The 16,986-nt window shown below is 39.9% G+C and overlaps 1 protein-coding gene across 1 annotated transcript in view; it reads left to right on the top strand.

Annotated features, from left to right (window-relative positions):
• Positions 1-14,706, top strand: part of MMRN1 (multimerin 1) — a 45,849-nt gene extending 31,143 nt beyond the window's left edge. The window contains exons 6-8 of the mRNA XM_074148106.1: positions 3,975-5,954; positions 12,939-13,085; positions 14,285-14,706. Coding sequence (XP_074004207.1) covers positions 3,975-5,954; positions 12,939-13,085; positions 14,285-14,706 — 2,549 coding nt within the window. The remainder of the gene's footprint in view (positions 1-3,974; positions 5,955-12,938; positions 13,086-14,284) is intronic.
• The last annotated feature ends 2,280 nt before the right edge of the window (positions 14,707-16,986 follow it).

Genomic DNA, 16,986 nt, shown 5'->3' with positions numbered 1-16,986 from the left:
TTGCTAGATGGCATTCTTGACCCTTGGGCATACATTTAATTTGTCTTTGAATATTTCCCATTTCCCTTCTGCTTTCTCTTCATTCCTTTTTATATTCCAGTCATTCTAGCTGTCATTTTCATGCTATTCCAAGAGGTCTTTTGCTGCATCCTGTACTACTCCTTCTCCATTCTCTTTCTCTATTTAAGGGTCCAAATCCTAATTAAAATGTGCAGTACAAAAAACCCACATTATTTCACACTTGTCTGCAAATGTGTTTCAAGCTTTTATTGTTTTTATCTGCAGTGCTCTATATTTTACCTGCTTAGATGAAATCTCCAGTTGCTGGCCCTTTTTTGATTTATGTTCTCAATCTATCTCCTAATCAAGTAGCTCTAATGAAATTGCTGCTATCGACTAGTTTCCTTGACTCTAATTTTGGGCACTCCAATACAGGTTATTCTTGGCTTGTACATAGGTAAACAGCAGGAATGAGGGGAGGAAGGGAGAGAGAATAAGGTTAGTGTTTCTGTTGGCTTGTATATGTAATGTCAAAGGGGAACTGCAGTTTCTGTCCAGGGAGTATCAGTCAGTCATACTACAAGTGGGCAAAGAGCATCCTAAAGTAGCAGGAGCTGGAAGGAGTTTCCATGCTGCCCTGTAACTTGGTACAGGTGTGCACTATAGGCACATCAGACTTGCTAAAAATTACTCTTAGAAGCTCACCTGAAACAGAATACAACTTTCCCCACTATCACTGCCATCCCGAAGCAACGTGCTTTTAAAGCATAGTTAAGTCTGTAGTTGCTGCATGCTATTCAGACTTCTTCCTTCTTCCCTTACTTTTCCTTTTTTTTCCCAATGGTGCCCAGGTCCGTTGCTCATATTCATTAATCACCTTTTTTTCTTATCACAGAAATTATACTGGCTGCCCAGCTTTGTATGAAGGTTTGTAAGGAGTGAGGTCTGTTTCTGTGAACAAAGAATTCAATGCAGTTTACAAAGTCTTTATTTCTTGGTTTCATCTGTAAATAGACTTGGGTCCCACAAACCTGTCATCTGTTCATACAGGGCAACACTCACTGGAGTAACTGATATGCTCCTCTACTTTTATTAGTGAAACCTGTTGTGGACTTTTTAAATTGTTCTCAGTACTCAGGAGACTGTTCCTACTTTTTACTTAGAGAAAATAATTTGGTCTTCTCCCTTTAATGTAATAAACTCTGCTTACTTCTTGCTATTCTTTCTTCCTCCTTGCATTCCACATCAAGCCTTTTTATAGACTCCTTTTTTCTTCATTATTACAATGTACACTCCTTTAAAAATGAACTAAACAATGGAGTGTTAATCATTTCCAAGTCAGAAATGTCATTTACAGCTGGATATATAACCTTAACTCAGTCTCCTGTGTACATACGTTTATTTTGCACATTATTCTTTAAATAAATGAAACTGCAAAGGGAGCATATGTTGACACAAAGTAATTACACATTTTGGATTTCAGCCAGGGAGTTAAAATTAAAATTTATAATTTCATAAAAAGTGCAAGAGACATCTAATGTTCACAGGTAGTTAGGACCTTACTATTTCAAAATGAGCAATAGAGAAATTGAGTTACCTCCATGAATATACTCTTGTGTATTCTCAGCTCAAGCTTAAGAACATACCCAATTGTCACCTACAACACAAGTTTGGGTCAGGTCTGTGGAGAAGTAGGCTCCCACAATCCCTGGTGAACTTTGGAATAACACTTTCTTACCAGGTACCTAGTTGTCCTAGCCAGCAGGTAAGGGAGAGAAACCCAGAGCTGTCTGTTTGGTTAGGTTCCACCCCCTGAACACCTGAAAACCAGGGCTGAGCTCCATACAACACCCACGATCCAACTAAATAGAGTAGGAATGAGAGGGAGTGAGGCTGGAACTTCTTGGCTGCCACAGGAAGAAAAGGCCAGTATAGATCCTGTAGAAGACCTCTCACAGCAGGATGGCCTGTTATCAAGATTTGTTGCTGAGATGAAGAAATTTAATTAATTCCTCACAGAATGTGTAGAGTAACCTTGTTTCTTTCCACAGCCTTTAAACTTTCCTTCACAGCTCACTGTGTCTTTTAAAGCACAGAACATTTTTCAGCATCATAAAGTAACTTGACCAAATCATCAGTTACAATGCTTTCTCTACATGTCAGTTATTCTGCTCTGTATTCATATCTTGGTTCTTCCTCTCAGCTGCCAGGGCATCCTTATTCTCAGGTATGTCATTTTACTGTTTTCTCTTCACTGTTCACTGACAAAGCTCTGTGTGTAAGTGTACACGTTCATGTACACATTCACGTGTATACATCTGTCTAGTCATTTACTTGCGGTTCAGGTAGTAAAAAGTGAAATAATTAAGGCAATCTCAGTATTATCACTGTGTTGTTCTTTATACTTTGTGTAAAAATTGCTGTGACATCTGTGACCACAGTTGACAGTAATTGAGTTTATTGCTTAGGAAATTTCATACTATATTTCTGAAGTGGCTCTTTTCTAGGCTAGCAAACTTATTGCTCCTGCCTATTATAACCTGCCTTGAAAAAACCCACTGTCTGAACAAGTGACAGATTTTTCCCCTAAGGATCAGAGGTGTTTACAGTCCATTTTACCAGACTTAATGAAGACTGAGACTCATTTATAGTTCATAAAAAGCAAATATTATCAACTACTTTATCTCTGTTTCCAGCTGGAAACACATGCACAATTCAAATGGATCTCCTGACTAGAAAAAGTACTGTGCGTCTCTCTAGCTTGCTGAAAGAAATAATTTTTATTTGGAATCCTTTTGCACCCCTGGAGCCCAAAGTGGCATTGTGTTTCACGGGTCTGATTTCCTGCCATTTTACTGCTCTTGCTGAGAAGGTACTTTCAAATAAAGTTTCAGAACATTCCTTGCTGTCTCAGAGATGAAGCAATAAAATCCAGGCTATAGAAGTAATTGAGAGGGGAAAAGAAAGGAAGGCAACAGAGAATTTCTGCGTTTATCAGTACAGCATTAATCAGGGAACCGATGGTCATCAAGGCATTGTAGATGTTGAAGGGTTTAACAATTATATCACAAGCTGGCTGCGAGTATTCATAGGGTTTAGAAAAAATGTGCAAAGAATGCTTCAGTTTTTTAGCTGGACATAGGGGCTACCTTTGGAGAACAAATTTTAAAAAATCCTAATCTCACATCAGAGCAGAACTACTGCTCTAATTAATTCAAATATCTTATGAAGCACTCCTGATGAACACTGTTTTATGACTGTCTTAACCCATGTAAGGCTATATGTGAGATGTATTTTGATGTTATTCACAGGAGCAGAATTCCCACAAATTCACCTCTGCCTCGAGCTTCTCAGGATCAGTATTCCTAGGAGCTATTTACAGATTTGTAGTACAAAAGAGTAACTAAAGGTTTGTACCTTTAAAATGTCTGCCTTTTGCAGCAGTTGTGTTAGTAACTTCAGATACTCAATAAGGCTATTTTTATTTTGCTTCTTTCTCACTATGGTGTATTGTATGATCACTTACCACATACAGTACAACAGGAAGGTAATAAACTGCTTTCACTTCTTGACCATAATGTTGATAAAGCAGGTGTTTTTTCTGTACTTTCCCAGTGGAGAAAGGACACATCATTTTCTTATGAGCCAACACAAAAGCACACAGATCTCCCCATTTCAGTGCTCAGAAACAGCTTAGCTGAGAAATCAAAGTCCATACCACATATGCAGAGTTTAAGTTTGCCCTTTTGAATTAATAGCAAAATTCCCATTGATTTCAGTAGAAACAGTGATGAGTCTTCCAACACTATTAGCCATCCTCTACATTCCTCAGCTTTAAATTTTGTTCTATGGGTGGGGCAGAGATGTGTGTGTTTCACTTACGTTCAGCGCTGTGTTTGCTCACATTATGGAAAAAACTTAGATGTTTCTAACACAATTAGTTCAATTGATTCCATATTTCTTTTTTCCCAAAGGTCTCAAATCCAGAAGTGTTAATGAATTAGTCAAAGACATTGTCAGAGAACAGTTTAAAGTATTTCAAGGTGAAATCCAAGAGAGCATGGCTCAGATTTTCAAGACTGTATCTAGTTTGTCAGATGATCTTGAAAAAGCAAAAGAATCTGTCAAGCAGCTGAATGAAACCCAACAAACATTTGCTCAGGAAAAATACAGTGTGCCAACAAAGCTTGACATTCTGGAGTTAAAGAGTCATATGGTGCAGATGAAAGAGGAAATGACCCTCACTTGTGACAAGCCTATGAAAGCTTTACAGGAAAAGCAGAAATCCTTGGAAGATAGCTTGGAGCATCAACAGTCAAGAAGTGTGATTTATTATGAATCTTTAAATAGGACTCTTGCTGAAATGAAACATGCTCATGAACAACTGTTATCAGCTGAACAGTCTTCAAGCCAAAACATCCCTTCAGCAGATAAAGTCACAGAGTACAATGTTACAGAGTACCTGTTCACACTGCATGAGAAAGTGAGGAAACAAGGCATGATGGTGCTGCAGATCTATGATGACTTAAGAATCCAGGATAGCAAGATCAGCAATCTCAGTGTTACACTGGAAATTCAGAGAGACTCTGTTCTGGGAGTCTGTGATGACATGTTGTCAGAGAGCAGAAGGGATTTCCAAACACAGCTGGCAGCAACCCAAGAGAATGTGCTTGTCCTAAACAAAAGTCTTTCTGACCTGATCCTTCCATTGGACAATAAGATGGACAAAATGAATGAGCAAATTAATGATTTGTGCTATGATATGGAGATCCTACAACCCTTGATTGAACAAGGGGTACCTTTTAGTCTGACTTCAGAGTATGAACAACAAATCCAAGTTGAAGCAATCAATGAGAAGTTTGAAAACCTCACAACTGTCATTAATAGAATGCGTTCTGAAATCAAGGAGCTTTCCAAAACTCAGGAAGGACTTAAAAATGAATCTCAGGCTTATCAGGAACTGTTTGAGAGTCATGTTAATGAATGCTCCATGGAAATAGAAGATGGATTAAACAAGACCATGATAGTAATAAACAGCGCTATTGATTATATTCAAGATAATTATGTACTGAAAGATACTCTGCGTGCTCTAAGAAATGAGACTGAAGTCTGCTGTGACAGAGCTGAGAAACTAGACAGCCTTCTGGCTTTCATTCCTCAGTTCCAACAGTTGAATGAATCCCTCCAGACACTGCTCAGCGGCAAGGAGCATGAATTTACTTCACAAGTAGCTCCATCACTTTCTGATCTTCCATACGAGAAGTCTGACAAGATTATCCTCCACAATTTGAGAAGATTTTTCTATATTTTAAATGAAACATCGTCAAAAGTGGACAATCAACAACAAGATATCAGCCGCCTGGAAGAAAAACTATTTGACTCCATGGAAGAATCAAAGGACCATGAGGTTCGCCTTCTGAGCGTGGAGTCAAAAATTTCCAAGTTTTTGGCAAACAACTGCATCTCACTGAAAAAAACCAAAGCTGCCTCAACAGAGAAGGAACAAGTGGTCTCACTTCAGCTCCAGACACTGAGTTCCAGGATCAAGGCCCTGGAAGCCAAGTCAATCCGCTTCTCAAACAGCATTCCACTTCTGAACAAGACTGCTCATGAGGCCTGGGGACTGTGTCAGGATACCAACAGCAGCATCCAAAAAGTGAATGCAAGTATACCTGTGCTAATTAAACTTGCTCAGCCAGATATCCCTCTGCTGCAGAGAGGCCTCAAAGAGCTTATTGAATCTGTGCTTGAAATAAAAGCAGGAACTATCTTGACAAATTTAACCCAGCATGTTGACATGTCAGTGGCAACTGCAATGAACAACATCACCAAACTTCAGAAACAGGTGAAACCAGTTGTGAAGAAACCAGCTCCAGCGAAAAAAGGGACAGCAAACACCACCATGAGCCTGGCAAGCCGAAGTCAGAGAAACACAGATAATACTATCGATCCAGGTAATGCATTTTGCTCTACTAAAAATTAGGGTCTTTGTAATAAAGGTTTATGTAACCATTGTGATGAACTGAGGTGGCCAAACTTGACTGAGGGTAAGTCCAAAAAGCTGCCATGAAAAGTGTTTCAGAGGAACCCGAGGTTACTCTAGTCTCTTGTTTACAAGAGAATTTATTTTTATTTTGAGAAGACTCTGCACTAAGGCATTTAGAACTCCATTTAATTTTCCTTAGTAAATTCATATCTGATCAGTTTAAGATATATGTGCATGTACACACACTCAGCTGAGAACCTGACCTTTCAAATGTAACTGTCAATTTAGACAAAATCTAAACTACAAGAATTTTGTGCCTGCATCTCAATTAGCAATTTCAGTAAAAAAAAAAACCAACATGCAAGCTGGGAGAGAAATCTGGGATTGCAGTACTTTGCAGTGGGGATGAAAAGTATCAAAAACCTGAAACAAGTGAATACACCAAATGACTGCGATGAGGCTTTCGCCAACTTCTTCAATACATCATTGAGATTATTAGTGCAATTAAAATTGCAGCAGTGTGTTCTTGAAGAATTGGGAGCCCAGCCAATAAAGTAGGTTTGACTCAAGCCCATCTGGAGAACAGCTCAGCCGAGTTGGAGCTGCCATTCTTAAAAAAGACATTTTGAGTGCGCTTCCCTTCTGAACTTAAATTCAAATGTCATTATATGAAATGAATTCATATGAATGAATTTACAGAAATACAAACTCTGAGTTATGGCTTTTGACATCAGACTTGAGTGAAAATCAATAGCACAAGCTAATGTTTTATGGAAATACCATTTCTGGGAAAATATGGAAAATGAAGGGTCGTTAAATCAGTAGAAATCTGCAGGGGACTCTAATTCATATTAAAATAAGTGAGACAGATTCCTAAATGACAGATAGATGCCCAGATACTTTCAAAGACATAGACCTAAATCTTTTCTGTAAAGCATTCTTAAACTTATGAACATTTCTGAAACTATATTTGGTCCCTATAGTAATCAGATGTAGGAGCAGTAAGAGCTACCACTTTTGTTCACAGACTAAGACCATGGGCAATCTGCCTTTCTCTCTCCCTCTCCACTCTTCTTGCCTCCCTTTCCCACCCTCCCTCCTTCATCTTCTCCTGTCCTAGGTCCAGCACTTTTCAGTAGACAATTAAAAGGGTCCTTTGTAAAGCCTCAGTCCCATAAGTAGCTTGGCTTCTGCTGAAAGCCATCCCCACTGGAGGATTTCAGTCCTTGGTTATCTTTTCAGTTAGAGAGGACACGCAGCTACTCCAACAGACAGTCATACTTCAAAATGCAGTGAGATATGCCAAATTCTTACTATAAAGTAATTTGAATATTTTTATATTTAAAATGGCAATCCTTTCTCAGTCATTTCTGGTTTTTGCTGGTTCCTGCCACTGCACAGGATGGAAATTCAAAACCCTTGTTCTCAATTAAAAGTAAGGGAAAATGAGATGTGATGCCTTTGATCCTTCCTGAGTCTTCTACTTTGTTGGAAAATGTCACTAGTGCTACCTGCCTGGAGGACAGGAAGCTGCCACCTGCTCTGTTTCTTACTCCACATTAATGAATTAATGTCCTTCCTATTTATTATTTATCTCATGATGAATTTTAACAAATAACTTGCTTGATAACACTGGCTGTATGCTCGCTTTTTCAAAAAGTGCAAATCTTTGCAGATGTTGAAAATCACCATTTAAAGCAAGTTTTCTACATAGCAATGTTTATGCAGACATTTCCAACAGTAATGAGCTTTTGCACTCAATGATATTTCGTGCCTAGCAAAGTCATACATTCCATTTCTGTAAGTTAAAGAAGTAAGACCATTATCCTAATTAACAAGTATCCATCTTCTGCCTGGGTAGATTTTATTTCTCCAGGAAAGCTTTTTCTCTCTAACTTCCAGGAGACCATCCAGAGATATGTGCTGACTCTGCTAAAGTTTCTAGAAGAAGCCCTAAGCATAACTGGCTAATTATAAAATGTATTTGATCTTAGATCATATTTTCTAATTCAAAAAGATTAGAAAAAGGTTCTAGAAAGAGGTAAATGGCAATTTTCATTGTTTCCAACATGTTCAATATTTGATCCTACTCTAACAGATTGAGATTTTCGTTGTCTTTAATGTGTTCAGGATTTGGCCCTGAGGTAATGTGTTCTTCAGTAGTCATTTGAAATCAAGGGGAAACAATGTGAGTTTGCATTACGTACGCAGGGACATACAGGTTTGGAGACTTCCTGTGTTGTGGAATGAACAAAACTTTATGTCAGTTAGAGGCTGCAATACATGTATGAGGGATGAAAAATCTAACGATCTACTTGATATTAACCGTAATGGCAACCCGGGGTGAATAAAAAAACGATGGTCTCTAGACAGCTTCAAGTTGCTAACTAAGGGGGGATGCCAGACTTTAAACTAAAAATATTCAGTAGACTCTTCATTAGTCTTGGTTGTGGATTATGTCTGGTCCTACCTTCCAATGCACTGTTCTACTGCAGAAATGTGTAATCCGGCATGAGGGCAGTTTAGCTCAGTTCCCATTTCCTATTGCCATTTAGTGCTGCGTCTGTGTCTTTTTTCTCTAGGGAAACTAGAGGCTGCTGTGCTTTCCAAAACTGAATGCACTCTCTCGTTGCATGTCCTGTGTTAGTTGGGGTTTTGCTTTATTCAGATTATACCACCCTCACATCAACATGAATAACTAAGAGTACAGCTGTGTTATATTTGTATATTCAAAAGAGCACATCCATGTGAGGGAGGTAATTTCTTTTCATTCTCATTTTCTCTATGTCTTCACATGATTTCTGACTCCTAACAGAAATGCAAGCTTCCATTGTCACTTTATGATTCAAGCCTGCAGTGAAATTAACCTATTTAAATGTTTTGCATCTTGTGTTTTAATTGCACAAGTTTGATGGTTGTTCTAGTTGTTTGATGACATACTTCAGTTCTGCATGTTTTCTTTAGACTAACAAGCAGATTAAACTGTTTTGTTTTTTTTTATTTAGTAATCCTGAAATCATCACACTGGAGGTATTAGATACCGCTGCTTAACAGAGAGGCAGAGTTGTCAGAGTCCAAGTAGCTCAGACCAGTTTCGACAATCTGCCCCCACCCAAAACTGGAGAGCATAGCTGTGGCACCTCTCCCTCTTGCTTTTTGCCCACTCTGCATGAATCTTTGTGATTTTTTGCACCATGAACACACTGCACAGAGGTTACACCTGCATTCTCTGTTAGGGCCCTCAGTGCAATGGTAGCCTTAGTTGCCCTGGGCATCTGGACCTAGCCCCCAGACTGCACACCCTGCCCATGGACCTGGGATCCCTGTTTCAGCTCATGCCAAAATCCCAGACCTTTTCAGTCATGCTGGGATGTGACTAACGCTGGTTGCCATGATCAACCTGCCACACTTTGCCTCTCACCTCTGCAGGTGAAGCACCAGCCCTGCTGTCACCCTCAGTTCCTGGCTGCCTGCCCCGGTGTGGCTGCCCCTCTCCTCCTGCTGCCTGGCACTCCTTCCATCTAGGCTACTGAGGATGCGCATTGCTTTTATCACTGTCAGACTGAGTGCTAAGCCAGAGATGATTAATAATTGTAGACTGAAAACAGTCTGACCCTGTGTGAGCAGGGTGGTTTAGTAGATTCCCAGGCTCTTCCAATCTCCCAGGGCTTCCCAAGAGACGGTTACTGATAACTAAATATTGAGAACATGTTGGTAAGTTACTTCCTGTTTAGACATTTCCAAACTGAACAACTGAAGTAACTTCTTTCTGTAAGGAGACCATTAAATTTCTAACTATGTGATTTGCTTTTAAACAACACCCCAGTAGATACTGACAGAGCTTCATTATTTGTTTGAATGTTTGTTTGTACAGCATTGGCAGTCTGTTTCCCAAAAGAGCTTCTGACTGTGTGCCCTCCCGAAGAGTAGCAAACCTCAGCATTACCTGGCTCACCTCACTCCTACCAGCTGAGTGTAAATAGCAACCGCATTCAGTTTATTCTCTGCTATTAACAGCTGCAATTTAAGCCTTTAATGTAATTTATGAAGTCTCTCTCTTTTATTCATCTACATTACTAAGTTGTGAAAGATCAATTAAAAATGGAATATGTACTATAGTAGGAAATCCTTTCCTAATCTGAACCTTTTGGCATCTTTACCCAAAGCAGAGGATACAGGCATAGTGTCTCAGGATTCCCTTCAGCAAGGAAAAAAGAAAATACTGGGTGGAGGGGTTGCCTGGGCTAGAAATGACAGCAAAACCATGCTATTGTAAGACCACATGGAAGTTATACAAAGATTACCTGCTCAGTGGAGATCTAGGACATTTGCCTCCGACTCTGAAAATCCTAATTTGGCTCAAACCTTTTCACAGCTTCACCTAGTGGTAGCAAATGAACAGGCTTCCCAGCTGCTGTTAAGCACTGCTGCACCGGGAGGGTTAATTTATTGTAGGTATAGCTATGTCTGAGTTTGATTTACCTCCAAGGTTAATTTCAGGCAAAATCATCCCTCAGCAGACTGTTAAAACACTAGTGTCAATCTCATTATCATTTCCTTTTTGTGACCTTTTTCCTGTTTCTTGGATTTACTTCTTGTTTGTGATAAGTAGAGACCAATTAGCAGAGAGGCTGCTGTGTTCTTACACAAAGCTTTTGTATTTTGGGAATATGATACAGTCAGCACAATCAGCTGTTTTCCTTCCTTTTCTGCTTTCCTTTCACAATTGATAAATGCGTGGATACTAAGTAAATATGAGTGAAAAACAACTTCAATTAAGTGTGCAGCAAAACTATTATCTGAGAAGAAAAACATTATTTCCTGGTGTCCAGTTGCCTGTGCTGTGACCCCAGTCATGACAGTCCTAAATTGCTTTATTTCAGGCATTACAGGACGGAGGTTATTTTCTGTGAAAAGAATTACTGTTGTGTTTTTAAGTTCACATGCTCCATCAGTGCAAATTCAAGTGGCACGGTGCAATGTGCTTTAACATTCTGCTCACTGAACTAAAACTTCTCACAGAAATAGTTTGCCTTAATGCAGCAGTCTGTGAAATGACTGGGTGGGAATCTGAATATAACTATGTATTACTGCAGTATCTATGTGAAGATCCAGTTCAACATTTCCCTGGCAATAAGTAGACCCTTTTATGAAAGGCTTTTTCAGTTCCCACCTACCAGTCTAGATTTACCATCACAGGACTGTGTGGAGTTCTCTTTCCAGAGCTCTCCTGGTAGCTCCTGGCAAAGAAAAGGTTCATTTTCTACAACATCTGACTATTATTTTACCAAAGCAAGAGAAAGGGAAAACGTATGGCTTGGGAATGCTTTGTGTTCAGAATTTTTCATAGCAATATTTAATTTTTAAAGTGGCCTGAATGTTCTTCACTCCAAACTGCTATGACAACACGTTATACAATTACATCCAGTAGTTACTGTCTCAGAGCTCAGCGGCACTGGACTGACAGATTTCTCTGTCTTGGCTGGGTGTGATCTGGCCAGGTCATACACAGTCAGGAAGAGAAGCAAAGACATCCCAGTGAGGGTGCTCTGCAAATTCACCTGTTTGGTATAATTTGTGTTGCTTGCAATACAAAACTTTTACAACAATCTTGGTAAATATCCTGGAATTGGGTTATCTATGGGCAAGGAGAAGTCCTGGAAGTGGTTTGGATAGCATTTAAGATCTTTCACCACCAGTAGTCAGAGTTTCCTGCAATGGTTGTTACATATCTGAGTGAGTAATGTCATAGACAGGACAGCCCAGCCTGTACACAAGCGGTACAAAATCTGTGTTTTGGTACACTCAAGGATAAACTGACTCTTACCTAAAAGAGCAGCCTTCTGTGCCTGCACTGATGAAACCAAACCAAACCACAGATTTGCCTGAACCAGCAGGAAAACAGCTCTTTCTTTAGTCTCACCAAAAGAAGGAAATAAAACTGGATATGTCAGTATTGTCTCTTCCAAGTTTTGCTCTTTGTTTCTGAAGGGCTCCTGCAGTATGGTCAGCTCCAAGCCTCTTGGCACATTCCCATTCTTAGTAAGGATTAATTAGCTGGTCCAACATATTTCTATAATCACATGATTGCAGACTGCCTGATTTTCACTTGTATCTTGGTTTGCTGTAGTGTCTGAGGGCTACTGTACAAGAAAGGAAGAAGGAGGCTGAGCCAGCTGTGTGGGGCTCAGCACAAAATGTCCACTGCCACTGTGACCAGTTGGAAGAAGGAAGCGAGCAGCTGGTGCTGGGTGGACTGCAGGTTTCTGTCTCAGGCTGTGCCAAGGAGAGGTGGATTCTCAGCCTCCCCCATCTCCCTGTGGAAATGAATATCCTCCAGAGTGAATCTGTCCTGAGGACCACCTGCCTTAGATTATGATGGAAAGACTTGTGTAGGGAACAGCAGAAAGAGAATTTCCTAATGCTTGGCTGTAGCCGGGCTTTGCTGGCTTTAGACTTACACTGCAGAGTGGGAAATCATTAAATTAAGGAGGGCAGGATAGAAGAAATGAACAAGGAAAGGTTGATGTTTGTTGACAGGGGTGTCTGGGACTGTACGATTACAGCTGTTCTGATGTCCCAATCTTTTGATGGTTCTCATAATGTTTGATGACTGAGATGCTCCAAAGAAGTTAGATTTGTAATATCTTTCATTTTATTACATGTACTTGACCCTCTGAGACAAGCAGAACTCAGCATTTGTAGGTATTTCTGGATATCTTGAAGGCTACCTGAGGGTATGCTGTGTTCAGGCAAAGAGGGAGGCTGGACTAGCAGAGGATCTAAGAAGCCTGGGCAGGATCTGAAGTTGACCTTCACACAGGACCTCAGCAGAAATTCCACCAGCTTTATGAATTGACAGAGAGGCTTTCCAATATACTGAAAACTTGCTAAGTGTCACTGTAATGATGTTGCAACTGAGACTGTTGGTTTTCCTCCCTCTCTATCACAGGGCAGTATTCAGCTTGCATCAGTTCCCCATGCCAGAATGGAGGAACCTGTATCAACAACAGACAGACTTTTATTTGTGCTTGTCGCCACCCATTTGGAGGAGTCAACTGCAGTACGAAGCTGGTGAATGACAATTCTCTGAGTGTAGGCAAGTAAAGAATTTAGTAGTGCAATATGCTAGCAGGACAGGCCTCTGCCCCAGGGCCTAATTAAAGAGCATTTGCTGGTCAAAGGTCTCACATTTCACTTTAATGAGTGCCAACTCAAGCAGTAGTGTCCTGTATTTTGGTGCTGAAGACATCAATCCCTGTATGTGACTCATGATCTCTTTCTTTCATATGGCCTGATGATGGGATTAAATTGGGCTGGGACCAGCCATAATAGCTGGAAAGCTCCCTGCTGAATTGTGCAGAGCAGGAGGGTGTGCAATAGATGTATTTGAACATGATATCATGGATTTCGAGGGGGGAGATAAAAACACATCACTGGGGAATACTAGCTTCAGCGCGGCCATAAATGCTCTATAAATACCAGTAGCAACCATGATATGTGGGACTATGGCCTCAAGGAGTCATTTTAGGCACACTTCCGAATTTCATCAGCAAAAGATGCAGCCCTTGAAAGATTTCAGAAAACAGTAGTGGAAACTGTGCTTATTCAGTCCAGAAAACAAATAAATAATTTACACCCAGGCCACACGGAATGTGAATTTTATGCAGCTTTCAGCAGCCATTTGGCTGCTTCTCACTCATGACAGCATATGAATAGTGAATAAAATCATTTGTATAGTGGCAGGGACTCATAGTGTGCATGCTCAGCTGGAAGAGAAAAAGATATACTTTTATTCCCTCATTTAACATCAGGAGTGCTAAACCTTTCCAGTGTTTGTCTAAGATTTGTGGAGAAAATTCTTGTCTTCAGCACACACAGATGAACAATGAAAGAGATCCTGGGGTGGGAAAAACTTTGCGGGGGGGGGGAGGGGGGGGGGCGGGGGGAGAAGGGGAGGGAAGGGAAGGGAACGGGGAGGAGGCAGGGGGAAAGGGGTGAGAAAGAAGGAAAAGAAAAATAGCAGCTCCCTTAATGATAACATAGTATATACAAACATTAAGTTCCCTTGCTGTTTCTAAAATTATTCCTTTGTGGATACACCTAGCACTAATTGTGTAGAAAATTACTTTTTGTACAATACATAAAAACTCTGTGTTTGTGCAGAAATACTACGTTTCAGTTGCTCACGCTACTGGATGATGTGACTTCGGAAAAACTGCTTCTGATCTTCTGGCTGGTCCATGTTGCCTTTATACGATGTAACATTAATTGAAATTACTCTTTTTTCCTTTCCAGATTTTTCAAAAGGATCATACAGATATGCACCTATGGTGGCTTTTTTTGCCTCTCATACATATGGAATGACAACTCCAGGACCCATCAGATTTAACAATCTGGATGTCAACTACGGAGCTTCATTTGCCCCAGCAACCGGGAAGTTCCATGTTCCATATCTGGGGGTCTATGTTTTTGAATATACTATTGAATCATTTAGTCCACGTGCCTCTGGCTATCTGGTCATTGATGGAATAGACAAACTCACTTTTCAGGCGGAAAATATTAATAGTAACAAGTACACTGACAGAGTAATTACGGGAAATGCTTTATTAGAGTTAAATTATGGTCAAGAAGTCTGGCTCAGACTTGCAATGGGCTCTATACCAGCCAAGTATCCACCAGTAACTACATTTAGTGGTTACTTGTTGTATCGTACCTAAGTTAGTCATAAACGTAGAGTCGCCATCAAATGAAGCAACCTGCATGTGAATTTATGTTTGCCTTTAAATACTCTGTTTCTTTAACAGCATTAAGTTTCTCAAAGTAACCAATATGATGGCCTTTGAAGTGCAGATTCTCCAAGAAGTAGCTTGGCTGTAGCCATGTGCACATTCACAAAGAGAGTCCACAGGTTGGGGGTAGGGGAAAAATAAGCATCTTCCTTGTGTAAGTATGACCAGGAAGCACAAATCTAATTATGTTCTACATTTGCATTGCATAAACATACTTACACAGGGTAGCTGAGAATCGGTTCTCAAGACAAATCAAAGCTGGTTTTGGTTATTCCTTTACAACCTGAGTCCATACCAAAGGTGATGGATAGATTTTGATGACTCAGATGCTGGGTTACTACTTAGCTCATTGTATCAAGTGATAATCGTGTATATATTCTGTTTGGAAAAAATATATTTCGTTTTCATTTTGCCTAATATTATTCACCACTTACCTTGCTATGTCAGCATTTAATTGATTCATGATTTTGTATGTAACCAGTATGATAACAAACTGGTTTTTTATCTAGCAGAAAAAAACAAGAGGGAATATTTAAAAGCTGCATGTTAATACATTCAGATTAGAAATAATGTGCTCATTTTTAGCAGTGAATATAATTAGTCACGGGAAAAACATTATGATGGATTTTCTAGAGTCTTTCTTGCTTGAAGCATTTAAACCACAGCTGGATTTTCCTTAGGTGATATGTTTTTGAGCAAACATGGTTATAGTGGCCTCACACAGATTTTAGCATGTAAACTTTGGTCTGTAAAGTACACAAGCTTAAATGAGATAATGATAGTAGTGCTTTCTAAGTTTGAGCTCTATAAATCTATGGTTTCATTTGCTTCTGCATCATATTCACTAACTACTGAGGCAAGATGAAATGAACTTGTCTGCATAGACCAGAATGTGATTTCCACAACGAATGCAATAAAAAAAAGTATTTTTAGTTCATGCTATGGCTGCCTGAAAAAAGAAACCCTCAGGTTTGCATCCTTACCAGTTGCAAAGTCCCAGGTTGCTTCAGTTTCTTGATATCCCATTGACTGGTGTGACTGACCAGGCTTGTTTCTGGTTATTGCCTTTGTTAATGTTAATCGATGAGGTTTTACATCTCTGCGTGTTTGTCTCCCTCCCTTTCCTTATCCTCCCAGATGAAAAAATAAGCTTCCTCACACTCCACGTGTCCTTACCAATTGGCACCACTGAACAGGTTTGTTCTCATCACTACCTCCCTTACCATGTGTCAGGTTTGTCTCTGCATGTTCTTGTTTATCGCTACTTTGATTAGCTACCCTTAAAGGAGAAGATGTTCTCCTTCCATGGCCCTTACATACAGTTATCATTAATCAGCATGCTCCAGCGATCTGTGCCAATTTATTGAAGTCCAGAATGTTTTGAATCTCCCTGCATTATTTTGTTTACCACTGTCAGGAACTTTTCTTGAAGACACATGAGAATCTTCAGCTCTCTTCTTACTATTACTTTATGTACCTTACCAGATCTTAAGGTGAATGTCTATGACACGACTGAGTTCTTCCCTGCTGTATGTGGATAAGAGAATCCACATCTTTCTGGGGGTGTATAAAACTACACTTCGGTGCTCAAAACCGAAATGCACATTCTCCGCCAGGAGCATTGTACGGAAGCTTGTCTGTGGGTGTGTGCCTGTGCGCACTGGCTGCCTGAACTACAGCAGTGTGCAGCACTGAATGGCATTCGCCCAGCTTAAGGGGGGCATCCTACCATGGCTTGTGGTTAAGGACAGCAATTGAGAATTGATGAAAGCTTTCAATCCAAGCCCATTTTCTGAGACCCTACATCCACAAATTAACTGTTAGGAGATCTTGCAGCATATAAATAGTTATTAAAATATCCTATGTTTCCTTGAAGGATCTGAAAAAAAAAGCCAGAGCCACTACTCTACAGGTCAACTGCATCTTGTTAACAGGTTGGAATGTTTTCTCTTTTTTGTATTTTTGTTTCAGGTTTTTTTTGAGGCCAAAAATCCTTTCTTCTTTGCACCTGATGGATTATTAATGTACCATGAACCCTGAATGAGTGTGCTACAGACCTTTCTCCTGTTGCATACCATATTTTTCTGTAAACACTCGAAATACTTGATATGGCACTAACTCAGTCTACCGCGTCATTGAATTTTATCAAATATAATGACCATAAGCCCCAATCCCTCCTTGTATGATTTTGTCATTTTAATGTGTTTA

This window comes from Numenius arquata, chromosome 5 (assembly GCF_964106895.1).
Source record: "Numenius arquata chromosome 5, bNumArq3.hap1.1, whole genome shotgun sequence".
Taxonomy (NCBI): Eukaryota; Metazoa; Chordata; class Aves; order Charadriiformes; family Scolopacidae; genus Numenius; species Numenius arquata.
This window is presented reverse-complemented; position numbering and strand designations above follow the sequence as displayed.